The sequence below is a fragment of the Zootoca vivipara genome, chromosome 5, assembly GCF_963506605.1.
Source record: "Zootoca vivipara chromosome 5, rZooViv1.1, whole genome shotgun sequence".
NCBI classification, from domain to species: domain Eukaryota; kingdom Metazoa; phylum Chordata; class Lepidosauria; order Squamata; family Lacertidae; genus Zootoca; species Zootoca vivipara.
In genome coordinates this window covers 52,438,567-52,452,664 of record NC_083280.1, presented here as the reverse complement: position 1 = coordinate 52,452,664, position 14,098 = coordinate 52,438,567, and the positions used below count along the sequence as shown (strand labels likewise).

General features: G+C 42.0%; 1 protein-coding gene across 1 annotated transcript in view; it reads right to left on the bottom strand.

Moving 5' to 3' along the window:
• The window catches only part of SLC18A2 (solute carrier family 18 member A2), a 27,330-nt gene extending 13,232 nt beyond the window's left edge, over positions 1–14,098 (bottom strand). Inside the window, exons 1-6 of the mRNA XM_060274777.1 lie at positions 14,006–14,098; positions 11,343–11,493; positions 7,206–7,563; positions 3,208–3,266; positions 2,534–2,617; positions 1,885–1,977 (exon numbers count right to left, since the gene is read on the bottom strand). Of these exons, the coding sequence (XP_060130760.1) occupies positions 1,885–1,977; positions 2,534–2,617; positions 3,208–3,266; positions 7,206–7,563; positions 11,343–11,463 (715 nt within the window). The 5' untranslated portion in view covers positions 11,464–11,493; positions 14,006–14,098. The remainder of the gene's footprint in view (positions 1–1,884; positions 1,978–2,533; positions 2,618–3,207; positions 3,267–7,205; positions 7,564–11,342; positions 11,494–14,005) is intronic.

Sequence of the window (14,098 nt, the reverse complement as noted above, 5' to 3'; positions counted from 1 at the left end):
ATTTTAAAAGTGGAGGAGCATTCAGTCATGTAATTCCCCACAAAGCTGCAGTCTAATGGAAGTCCAGTTACCTGGACTTCCTGTTATCTGCTACTGGTGGGCTGGGTTGTAGAGAAAGGAGGACGAGGATAGCGATGGGTCTCTCTCCAATTTGCTTCCATGAAGCGCACAAAAGTGGAGCAGAGTGTGGAGCGCGAGCCGCCTTCTTCCACCGGGGCGAGGAAGCCGGGGTGCATTAGGGCCCTGTGGGAAAGCGGCCCAAGCAGGGTCCCTCTGTCCAGCTTGTCTGGGTCTTAAATACATACACCTTCCACCCAAAGCGAGAGATCGGCGGGGTGCAGAGATGCGTATGTAAAAGCTCTCTCGAGCACTCTCTCTCTCGTAACTCCTGGGGTTTGCAGCAGCTGTGTTTGGAGGAGGCGTTTACAGCCCAGGATTCATTCTCTCTCTCTCTCTCTCTCTCTCTCTCTCTCTCTCTCACACACACACACACACACACACACACACACAGCGCCTAGGATCCGCTTTCCCTGCAACACTCACTTTAACTGACACAGTGATTACTTTCCACTCATTCGGAACGCCTTTCAAAAGAAAAGCGGAGTGCGGGGGGGGGGAACCTCGGCAGGGTGCAGAGATACGTGCGTAAAAGTGCGCTCTCTCTCTCTCTCGTAACTCCTGGGGTTTGCAGCAGCTGTGTTTACATGGTGATTACTTCGGGAGAACTGCTGGAAAGATCCTGGAGATCCTCCCTCGATCAGTGCAGATTTTTTAAAAAAAGTTTCTTCTCTCCTCTCTTAAACATCTCCCCCACCATCGATCTCACTCTTGCTCTCTTGAAACTTAACATACTCTCTCTGCCTCTCATCCCCGCCCAGTCTCACTGCTGCTTCTCCCCATTTGCTGTAACAAACAAATTTCTGGTTTGGGTTTTTAAAGTTGCTTTTGAAACCCCAGAATCATATCTTCTTGTTGTTCAGGAGTTCAAAAAGGGGTGCATGGTTCTCACACGCTCCCAGCTCCTCCACGGCATCTCCTCCCTGCTGGAGGAGCCGCCCTCCAGCCCCACAGCGCTTGCCCGACTCCACCATGCCGCGATGCACGGTGCTCGGAGCCTCCGTCCAGCCAGAGGAGCCGCCCTCCAGCCGCTGCCCGCCCAGAGGGAAACATGGGGGTGGGGGTGAGGGTGGGGGCGCTTGAGGAATCTGTGCACCACGCGGTGCCAGATAAGCTGAAGACGGCCCTGGCGCTCGGGCGGCCAGCGCCGTCGCTGCTTCAGCTGCTGCTCGTCGCCTCGGACTCGGAGGAACGGAGGAAGTGCGACAGGGCGAGGAAGGGGAAGGAGCTGGGCGCGCGCGCTCTCAGGTTCCACCGCCTCCCCGCCTGCGGGGCCCTGTGCCCCCTGCAGGGCATTGCAGGCATTGCAGGGAAGCGCCTCTGCAGCCAGCAGCAAGCAGCAAGAGGAGGGAAAGCTGCGAGTGGCAAGCGGCGGGCGAACGGGCAGGCAAGTGACGGGCAGGCAAGCGGCGGCTACACGGGCCACATGACGAGGTCTGGCGGGCCGTATTTGGCCCGCGGGCCTTGTCTTTGACACCCGTGTCTTATCCAATCTGTGCCAATATGGAAACTCATACTAATTTATTAGAAACAGCAGTCACTCAGAAGAAGGCAAAGGCAGTGGTGTCCTGGTGGCAGGCAGCACTACATCTGCTGGGATGGGGACTGCCTCCTCCACCACCACCCCCATTAGCCACTGTCGATTAGAACATTTTAAAGCATGTATTTATTGCAGTGTAGGTACATAAAGGCATCACTGTATGAAAGAGAGACTTTTTTTCTTTTGGAAACCACACATTCTTTTTAAATGAATTTCCTCATACTAACCTAATACCCCCATAGCCATGCCTCCCAAGGCAATCCCCATTGCATTGCCTCTTTCTTCATCATCAGTATACACACTGGCCAGCATACCCATACCTGCATAAGCAGTAAACGGAAAAGGACATGTCAGTACTGATGGTTGTTCTCAGTGTGAAAATCAGGCAGGAAATCACACAGTGATATGAATAGCAAGGTGCACATGAAGCACAAGAACATGCTTCATTTGTTCACAAAAAAAGCTAAACTTAGCAAGCTTGTTGAAAATAGAACACCCAAATGAGAAGGGAAAGGAATCCCAAGAGCCAAGAACCCCTGCAGTAAAATGTATCCTTCCTCACACAGAATATATTAATATCATCTGACCTATAAAACTGAATTTTAAAACTTTTAAAGCAAAAGAAAATGATGCAATAATTCTTTAAAAAAGCAACAATAATGGGGCCATTAGACCATTTCAGCTTATCTATAAACAGCAAAAAGCTAGATGGAGAAAAATTATCTGATTAAATAGAGGAAGTAAATGAAAAGTAAAAATTATTTTAACTAAAGAAATGCTTAGCTAAAACGACAGAGCCAAGAATATGTTGGTTGCTCAAAATGACAGATCTAGCAACCACCAATCTATATCAAGAAGTGCGTATGAAATACCTACCAGCTACAGAAGAACAAGAAGATCCGACTCCTTGAAGAGATCTTGCTATAAAAAGTAACTTATAGCTTTCTGAAAAGGCAAACACTGTGGAAAAGACAGAACACACCAACACAACTATTAAACGGAACTAGATTTATCCAGGATCTTGTGAAGACATTTCACAATGCATTTGCCATGAAAAATACCACAGAAAGTGTCCCAAACCAGATACAGTTCACACTTGCCAGCAGAAGTGCTTTGCTGAAAATAGCTCAGGAAGAGCCAAGCTAACGTCAAGCCTCCATGGAGAACATAGATACATCACAAGGAAACATTCAGATGGATGAGCAGAAGAGCATAGAGTTTCCTCTTTAATTATTCTGTGGCTGCTTGTAAACTAGCAAAGGAAGGTGGGCAAAGTAGAAATGGCAGCCTTCTCTTCCCACTTACTGTGTAGGTTGTAAATAGTGCTGCTGATCCAACATTGTGGACTGGACAAGAAAAGCAAATATTTAAGGCACCAAGCAACACACACACACACCCAAAACATATTGAAGCAAGGAATGATCATGTCCACACTATACTGCTATGGAACAATATAAGGAGAGAAGTTTCTCAGTGCACTCATGCATGCTTTAAACTAGTGTCCCCATTTGTGTACTTGGTGACATAGGCAGGGGAGGACAAGCACTTACTAATTGTTGAGACAAACATGATGCAGAAGCCAGCAAACATGGGAATCTGATAGCCTATTCTGGAAAACAAAAACCAACACAATATTTAGGTTTGCTGTTTATGCTTTCCTGCATCTTAAAATGCTTTAAAAGACTTCTTTCACTAGAAAGCTGCTTTAGAAAATTCAGCTACATGGACCTCTCTGTGGTCTCTGCTGGGCCTTACTATTTAGCTGTAACAAATACTAAAGCATCAGGTGCTATAGGTCCATTCACTAGGTCCTAAATGCCACTAGTTGTCAACAGGGCAGGGCAGCACACATTTCTAGCAGATGGTGTCAAGGGCTAGAGGCACTTACCTGATCTCCCAGCAGGCAGGTCACCACTGCTTACTAGGAGGGCCAGGGTGGGATGAGGCACTGAGAAGGGCATTGCAGTACAAATGCACCACCAGGAGCACCAGATTCTCTGCTGGTGCATTTGCACTGTGCCAACCTTGCCTGGCAAACAGTAGCAAGTTACCTTCTAGATCAGGTAAGTATCTCTGCCCCACCATGCCAACCACAACTGTCATATTGTGGAGCAAGAGGCAGAAAATTATGTTTAGATTTAATTTTATCTATTATATTAAATCTATATCTCACCTACCGGTATATGATGTACCTTTCATCCTCACAACAACCCTACGACAGGACCAAGGTCACCCAGTAAGCTTTATGGCTGAGCTGGGATATGAACAGTGGTCTCCCAAGTCCTAGTCCAACCCATTAACCAGTGCACCACACTGGCTTGGTTGCATTCTTGGCAGCATCTGCTTTGGGTAACTGCAATTTCCACCCTAAACCACCAATTATTCTGGTAGATTGGAAGCTTTGGATCAGCACATTTCTCTTCATAATGCTCTGATACAATGCTAAGTTTGCCACTCAGGAGTGGCAAAAGTGGAGCAGCTCAGAATCCAACATGTTTAAAAAGGTATGTCTCCAGCTAAAAGAAAGTACTGATCTCCGGAAAAGTGTGCATTGTTAGGCTGATAGGAAGCAGGCAGTGACTAGCAATGTATGTATAAATTGCCAAGACTGTGTGAAAAGATGGATCCAGTATCACAGAACTGGCTGGTGATGAGAATGTTCATTAAAAAGAATGGTTTAAATGTTAAGCCATATATAGATTTCTTTTGTTGCAATTAAATAATGTGGAAAAATAATATACTTGCTACAAGTGTCTAATTCTACTTTATAATACCACATGGTATTAGTGCATTGTAATAGCACAGTGCTATTATTTGTGCGCAGTTAACTGCACAGCTATTGCACGATACAATCCTTCAAGTGGTCTATAAGTGAAAGCCAGTTTTGCAGCTCAGATATCACATTGTTCCAAAACTCTCATTTACTGTACACCTATCACACATTTTCCATTTGGAGAAAAACCTAACAGTCTGTTTCACTTGCATCATATTTACTTAAAAGCACTTCTAAACAGTTTAATATTTTAAAATCTTTTCTACAAAGATACATTTTAAAAGTAGAACAGTATTATAAAAATTAAACACAGATTCAATGTTCCAAGAGTTCTATCTGCACATAGGGTGGCCAAGTGAAAGAGAGGCTAGGACCTCTTCACCTTTTATCGTTGTGTAGAAGAGGGAAGTTGAGAAGAGGCAGGCACAGCTAGCTTGTCATTCAAGCAACACCTGTTGAAATTATATCTTCTAAACAACTATTAAATAGTGCAAGAGCCATGTGCCCTTTTCCATTTGCAATAATCAGCAGTCTGGACAGTTTCACAACATGGACGAACATGCATACATATGATGAGCAAACCCTACTTGTTCTGTGGATCTGGCTGCCAGACTAAAGTTGTGTACATGCCAGGGAAGCACATTCAAAGTACATTTTCACACAAAGAATTCTGGGCATTGCAGCTGATCCCTAAGAGTTACATTTCCACCAACTTTAACAAACATCAGTGCCCAGAATTCTTTGAGGAAAAGAATGCACTTTGAATGTGCTTTAAATGTAAAAGGTAAAGGGACCCCTGACCATTAGGTCCAGTTGTGACCGACTCTGGGGTTGCGGTGCTCATCTCGCATTATTGGCCAAGGGAGCCGGTGTACAGCTTCCAGGTCATGTGGCCAGCATGACAAAGCCGCTTTTGGCAAACCAGAGCAGCACACGGAACCACCGTTAACCTTCCCACTGTAGCGGTTCCTATTTATCTACTTGCACTTTGACGTGCTTTCAAACTGCTAGGTTGGCAGGAGCTGGGACTGAGGAATGGGAGCTCACCCCGTCGCAGGGATTTGAACCACCGACCTTCTGATCGGCAAGCCCTAGGCTCTGTGGTTTAACCCACAGTGCCACCTGCGTCCCTGTGCTTTAAATGTAGTGTGTGTAAAAATAAAACAAAAAGAAAAGGAGTAGGGCAGATTGATAGTTCTTTTCATCCCATATTTTTACAGTTCTGTTTCAGGACAACTTCACATGGATACCATACAAATGTGATGTATGCAATGTTCTTCATGCTGTCTGTGTGGGATCCTTGGTATTGCATCAGGACTTGAATCCTTCTTGGGAAAAGAAGATGATAGTTCCATAAAGGTATTACATGCAGATCTCCTAATTAATGGGCCAACTGAAGCTCTGACAGAAGCGTTATGGCCCTTTCCTCATAACATGATTGTGCATCGTGTATGATAGTAGGTGTGAGTGGAACATCATCCTGGAATTCCACTCATTGCTCTTTATTTATTGGTGTCTTTCATGCATGGCTAATGTGGATGTATCACCAGCAAATGCCACCATAATCAGAGGGTGGAGCAGTTGCTAAGCACTCTGTAGGAGTGGATCGCAATATTGTTGTTAGCTTTTGTCTCTACCCCTATTTTTTGTGCTTTTGACTTTGATGTTCAGAAACATAGGATTGTGACACTGGGTGGAATCCAACATAATGCCAAGGGGAATGTTCTGTGAGTGCAAGGATTTCCCCAGCAGCAGAAGGGTCATGAGATATGCTATTATAGATTTTTAGCTGTGCTTATCTATCAGTAATATGCCTTATTTAGTCTGTTTAAACTGATCCATTAAGTGTGCATTCTCCAGTTATATGCTTTTTGTGCTTTACTAAAACCTGCTTTCCTCACTCAGGCATGCCTATTGCCTCTGAATCCATAAAATCACTTACTGTGGTAACACAATTGGCCTTAGCAGAATAGATGGCTGCAAAGCCTGCAACCAATTTCTGCTCCTGAGTTGACCAGCCTATGAACTGTGATACAAATTCCCTTAGGCTAAGGACATTGGCGTCTGCTGAAATTGGGGGTCTTGGTCCCTCACCCCCAGACTTCCAACTAGTGTTTAATTAACCAAGCAAGATGGTGGCCTGTTTGTATGAGATACTGTTTTATTGCATTTTGGAATATGCTGGAAGCCACCCAGAGTGGCCGGGGCAACCCAGTCAGGTGGATGGGTTACAAACAACATCATTATTTATATTATTCTGAGATGTAAAAATCTAAAACCTCCAAAACGGCATTCAGAAGCTCTTCAATCTTATAATTTCATATTTTGCAGTTGTATGAATTAATGCTGAAAAGTTCTGAAGACAAAATCAATCTTCAAAAATTTTACAAATATAACAACCACTGTTATGTATTTCTACTTCACACATGCTGGTATTTACCCTGGTATGAAAGAGATTCACTCTTTCAACAAAAGCATTCATAAACAAGTGCTATTCAAGGAGTACAGAAGGAAGGAGATGTTAAAATTATTTAACGTAACTAATAGAAGCCCCTGTTATTTAAAAATATTGCAGGCTTAGAGGAGATTTACTATTCAGATACTGTATATATTTTGGTAAAAGCAATCCATTAAAGTGAACAAGCCATGAAAACATACAACACAATGCAAATAACTAAAGGGAAAAGGCAAACCTCTCTCTGAAATGCAGATACTGTATATAAACTGGCAGATCAGTATTAAATGCCACTTTAGTGTGTAAGAAATAGAGCATACCTATTTGTCATTGGCCCTATGAAAGGGTTAGTAAGCAGCTGCACAGTTGCTTTGGAAGCAAACAACAAACCAACTTGGACATTTTCATTTAGCAGGTCTTTGTCTTCCTTAGGGCAGTCAGAGGTTGGTGATGCCTGAGTCATATTTACTACCATTTGCTCTGTCCGAGCGTGATAAAAATCTCCTGGTCTTGTCCCTTCAGAATGATTTCCAGTAATCATTGTGGAGTTGTCATAATAGGAGAAGATACTTTGAAAACTATCCAGGCTTAATGTAGATGTCTCCGGCCTAATAGTTTGGATTTCTGTTGCATTTTTTTGGTGTGCAATGCTGTACAAGTAACTGGGAATAATTGGCACTGAAAAAGCAAACAGAACAAATATTATATAGGGAAATATACAAATACCACTATCAAAACATACATAAATGTTATACCTTTGCTGGATCAAACTACAAGAAGATTATGTAAGTTTTCAGGTTACATTGCCAAAAATCATGGAGGAGTACATAAGATATCACTGAATTATAAACTGTGTTCCTTACAAAAAAATGTGCAGGAAGTTCTCATGCAAACTGAAACACTGGCACCTTTGGCATCCTCCTATCTTACCTCCATCTGTGGGGGAAACATAGGTGCCGCTACTTTCTAAAACGATGGAAATTCAACCCCTTTCCCCTACTCTTTTCCATATGGTCAGGAGAATTTGCAAGGCTCAACAAAGTTCTGCATGGCATCTATTTTCAATGCAACGTTCATTTCTCTAAAATGCAAGGAAACTAAACTATAAAGTTCTAGAAAAGTTTTCTTGTTTGGCAAATAGAGTGTGCCAATTTATCAAATATTGTGGGGGAACGGCTTCTGGATAGACTTGAGCACCAGCAACCAGTAATCCAGCTATTAGGCACGAAATATATGAGAGAACAGGTCAATGGAGAGGGGAAAGACCCATATAGTAGATGAAACAGATTCGAATGTTTTTCATATGAATAGGAAAAATTTAATTTTTCAATTTTTATTATGTAAATTGCTTTGATACACCTTACTGCAAATATGTAGCTAATAATATTGATGATGAATTTCTTTGTTGGTTTGATAATGTGGGTGTAAAATACTTTGAAATATGTATTTAATATATCTGTTTTTTGTTGAACACATATTCTTTATTTACTGTTCTGATTAACTGCTTTGAGTATCATTTGAAACAGTGGCATATAAATAAGCATCACGATGATACATTATTGCAAAATAACACTGAGATAAGTCTTGATGAAAAGGGAAGTGGGATTATGCTCAAATCCATTTCTAAATGGATAGGGTTTGGGAATGCACAAACAGCTGGAAAATTGTGAGTGGAAGCCATGCCTATACTGATTTTTAGTTCTAATACAAATCAACAGTTTTAACCTGCATACCCCACAGACTCCAGTGGTATTTTGATCTGAATTACAATATAAACTTCCGGTCATTTAAAGCCAAGAATGAAAGTGATGCATGCAATGCAAACACTTCCCTTTCATAACACGGTGCAAAGAATTGTCCTTCTGTATCTCATATGTATTTCATTTGCTAAGGCAAAAGAACCACTAATATTACAAGAGTGGGGAATAAACTATAAACAAGATTAAACTTTTGCATGTGATTTAAAAATCCGAATTACATCCTAACTGTATTGAAAGGAAGGAAACGAGAACTAAAAATAGAAGCAGCAGGTGAGGCAGCATGTTTCATGAGGAAATATGAGTGACAAAATCAACAGTCATTTACGTGCATCAGTGACTTGCAGATGTCTGAATCGATTGACTGTGGCAGCAGTTATATTTATTTAGGAAACACCAAGTGATACAGCAATAAATTTGCAAAAGGGTGTTTTTCAATTTCAGAACAAAATAGTAACTTTGGCAAGAATGTAACATCAAAAATACAGGAAAATAAACACTTCAGAGTGTCACTCAGACACATTGTATTGCTCCTGTTAGAGCACAAAAGGCCATAAAAGGGTGTTATTCAAATAACTACCCAAACAGTTACATGGTGCTTTCAAGCAGGGAGAGGAGGAAGATGCAAAGCACCGAGAAGGCAGGAGTATAAACTAGAACAGCTAGGAAATCTAGACCAGGAGTCCCCAAACTAAGGCCCAAGGTCCGGATGCGGCCCAATCGCCTTCTAAATCTGGCCCGCGGACGGTCCAAGAATCACCATATTTTTACATGTGTAGAATGTGTCCTTTTATTTAAAATGCATCTCTGGGTTATTTGTGGGGCCTGTCTGGTGTTTTTACATGAGTAGAATGTGTCATTTCATCTAAAATGCATTTCTGGGTTATTTGTGGGGCATAGGAATTCGTTCTTATTTTTTTTTCAAAATATAGTCCGCGCCCCCCCCCCCAAGGTCTGAGGGGCAGTGGACCGGCCCCCTGCTGAAAAAAGTTTGCTGACCCCTGATCTAGACAATTGAGACAGGAAAATGAAGATATAATAATCAACTTCAAAGGTTAGCAACATTTGGAAAGTCCATTTTTGAAGTCAGTCCCATTCCAAATTATTTCACTATGTTGAAGTGGCAGTCTGAATAATGAAGGCAAAGCTAGGTTTATAGTTAGGGGGGAAACCCCACAGGTGTCAGATTATTATTATTTTTAAGCAAATCTCCTTAACATCAATCACACACATGATTTGGTAGTAGAATTAAATCCAGGTTGACACTTTCATGTGTGTTTGTGTATGTTATAGTGGGGGAGATACCGTACAACCAGACAGAAGAGCATCAGCTCTATAATTTATGGATTTCAGTTTATTTTGGTAAACTTAGACTGCACAGCGATAAGGAATTTGTAAAATTGACTTCCACAATATTTTGAAATGCTGAGGAAATCGCGTATAGAGCATGGTGGATTTAAACCACTGAGAAAAGAGGCCAACTTAAAGGACAAGTATAAAGCAATCTTCAAAGTTTCTACATCACATGATTTCTGATTAAGCATTTTATTAACTGGTTGCAACAACAATTAAAACACATAGGTCTATATTTAAACAGAGCCTTCATTTTGCCAAGGAGCATCCTGGAACCTAGTTCCTCACAGCAAGCAGAAGCAACTCGCCTACCATGCTGTCCACTACTAAGCATAAGAGTATTTGTTATTCAATGCCATGGAAAGAAAATTTTCATGCCTTTTCATTGGCTACATTCAGACAGCAAGATAAAAAATGGTTTATCTTGGTAGTAATGTACTGCAGCAAGCATCATGTTCTTATGTTGCTTTCTCAGGTTCCTCACTTTACCGCACTGTGGATGCATTCCTCCCCACCTTTTGCCGCCTAATTACAGAAGATAACATCTTGGTAATGGCTATATAAGCATACACATACAACCCAGAGCAAATAGCTCACCATAGCTACCGGTAAGTCAAAGCAGGAAACTTGTGTTATTCCAAGATAGTAACCACTTGCTTCAAACTTGGCCCTACAAGTTGACCAGCAAAAACAAGAGCAGGACAGCTTAAGAAGATTTCACTATGGGTTTAGTAATGTTAGTAAGTCTACTCTGAGTAAAACTAGTTTGAATACCAACCTAACAGTATTTTGGCATTGATCATACCTTGCTGAAGTCAAATAATGTCCTGCATTAATATGGATGTCATGTTTACCTCTCTGGTCAAGTCTTATTAAATACAAGCAGTGGTGCAAGTTAATTCCATCTGTGGCCATTTTCATAATCTATGGTGACTAAATGCTGCAGCTTTACAAAGTTAAATATTCTCATAAGCCCAAAGATGAAAAAGAACCTATCAAAAGGAAACATGCATCCCAAGTCCTATCTTCACTGTCATTTTGGTTTGTGAAACCACAAAGGAAAGTACTGTGGAATTTTTTTTTAAAAAAATTACATTGCTATTTTTGTCTTATGAATAATTTTTTTTTAATTCAAAGCATTATTTGACAGTTCCTGCAGATATCCACAGAAGCAATACTATTATAATAGTAACTGGAAATGTTAAATGGTTGAGGAATATGTCCTAACAAATGGCTAGCTTTGTTTATAAAGAAATCAATTGCACTTTCATAGCAATTGTAGCATTTTAGCCTTCTTGAATGGTTTTTAAAAAAAACAAGAGGAAAGAATAAAAAACAACTACGTACCAACTACAGTAAGCAACATGTTGTCCAAGAGCAGAGCAATGAAGACAATCAACAAGATTAGTTTCCGGGATTGCCGACTCTCTCTGAGCCAGCTGAGGACACCGAATTCACTCCAAGCCATGGTTTAGTTTCCCTTGAGTAATGGCTTATACTACAAACATAAAAAATAATATTTTAATACAAATCCAAAATTAAAATGCATCATCCCCTTTTGTTTTCAAGGCAGCCTTCTTAAGGAAGAACATGATTTCCAATCTGCCACCAGAAATGTAAGAGATGTTTGCTTCTCTTCCATCCCTGGGCATAATAGGGAGGGGTCAATGTGGCCACTTTTACATTTGGGACCTATTTATAATAGCCAAGTAAATCAATCTTTTCCTGTGGTCACTATGAAACAAATGATAATTCCAGCCAAGCTCTCATCATTGGGTTTCAGCATTACCATTCTAATTTACTATACAAAAGCCACTTGCCCTTTTCATAAAACTGACTACCAAAAAATAAACTGTGCCAAGTCCAATTATGTAGGATTTAAAGGGGTTGTGGGGGAGGGTGGGAATAGAACTAGCAATGAAGACCACCAGCACCCAGATATATTAAAATAAGGACTATAAAGATGCATTCAAATACAGTATGAGCGTTAACTGAACTGGTATAAATGGAAGATTGGTTTCAGCCAGCTGGTTTCATTTCCACTTCTGTATTAATTAATCCCTCTACACATATTTCCCTAGGCAAAGAACATCAAGCACTTCAGTTTCATTTAGAATATTCTCAAAGCACTATGAATGGTCAGCAGTATCAAATGAGTATGTATCTTCTGCTTAGTTTTCAAATCATAAACATCTAGAACTCCAAATGCTACAAATATATACATTTTTAAAGAAAATCTACATTCAAAGAGGACTGAACACACCTCCCTGAATTATGCTTTGTTCCAATTCTCATATTAGAGAATGCTCACATTCTAATTCTTCACTGCTTAATCTAGTTTGGCCAGTTTGCATAAAGAAACAGGATATTAGACAAGAATAATGGATTACTAACATTTGACTTCTCAAAACCCTAGCCGAAACGCCAGAACAGGGACCCCTATATTACTGCCGCAACTTGGGCTGTGAGGACAAGATACTCAGCACAATGGGGAAGGGGCAAATATGCCTCAAAGCGAGACTCCTGCACCACCTTGATCAATCCCTCAAATTCTCCTCTCAGAAAAACAACAACACATGTCTCTCCTGTTTCTAACCTGCAAACAGGGGAAATTGTAGTTCAACAACCATGTCTGATTCAACAGGTTGGAGCAGTGTCCATCACACAAAGGACACAAAGTAAGGATGCTATTAACACAAAGCGGTATTATTGTGCGAACTACCAAATGCATGTAAACCCAACTATACACTCTCTCTAACCAACATTTACACTCCCTTCTGAATGACAAAGCAGTTTTTGCACCAGAGACTGGTTGCTCTTTTTCTGCAATTGCATTTTGGGTAGAGGTTCATTACATTGATTTACTTTGTGTCCTGCTAACTAAGAAAGCCTTAGTTTTGAACCAGCCATATAGTGGGTGCACAGTAGATGACTGAAATCTCCATTCATCGGAATGGAATCTGAATGTATCCTTGGCACTGTCCAAAAAACCAGCTTGTGTTACACAACAAGACACATAAAGTGAGTGAACTCAGCGTGCACTTTCAGAGCACTACCTTTGTGCTCCCTGTTTTCCTCCACTGTCCTCTCCTACAAAGTGCTGAAATAAAACTGCCAACAATTAAACCAGCTTGGAAGCCACTCTCTTTAACTTACAAGCAGCTTCCTAAACCTAGATGTGTTGAAAGTCCAGCAGTGAGGCAAATGTTCTTTGTGCATGCTCAGAAGCACTCTCGCCCAATTTCAGGTCTGACCCTAGTGCGGAAAACACATTATTCACCCCTCACTTTAGGGACTTCAAGAAACAGCAGCCAATTTACAAAGCTAATAACCCGCAGATGCCAGCATCAATTCTTGAGTGAACCACAGCAACCAAGGTTACTGGGATTAATGCTTCTAGACCACTTCTATTGCCCTTTATTCAATACTTATTTGAGTATTCTGTCACCTTCACTGACCAACCAGGTACTTTCCCTGCTCCAGCTCAGTATCCCACACAGCAGGGGTGGGGAAGCTGCAGCCCTACAGATGCTATTGGACCCCAAAACCCATCAACCACCCCATCCAGCATGTGTGGCATAACGGTTACAGAGTGAACCTGGGTCAGTCACTGCCTCACAGGGTTGTTGTGCGGATTGAAGGAGGAAGAGAACCACGTGCGCCACCTTGAGCTCCTCGGAGAAAAAGGTGGGACATAAGCGCAATGAATAAATAAATGTCGAGGGAGATGGGTGTTCCAGTCCAGCAATGGGCACAGCTCCCCGCCCCTACTTTGCAAAGCCTAAATCTCGACGGTTCCCTCCCATCCCCGAACCAAGTATGCCTCACAGTCGTGACCCCCTTTTCCTGTCCGCCCCCATCACTTCACGTGAGCGCCCCCCACTGCCAGACCCACCCCACGCCTTTCCCTCTGGGTGCGCCACTCGCCCGCACTCTCTCCCCGCCCTTTCTCTCGCCTGCTCCCTTTTCCCGCCTAAATTCCCTCCCCGCGCGCCAGGGGCTTCTCTTACCCTCCTGGGCAAGCGAGGCTTCCTCAGCCGCGGTCCCCAGAACTCGCCGCTGCTTGCCTGCCTGCTGCCCTCCGCCTCAGCGCAAACGCTGCC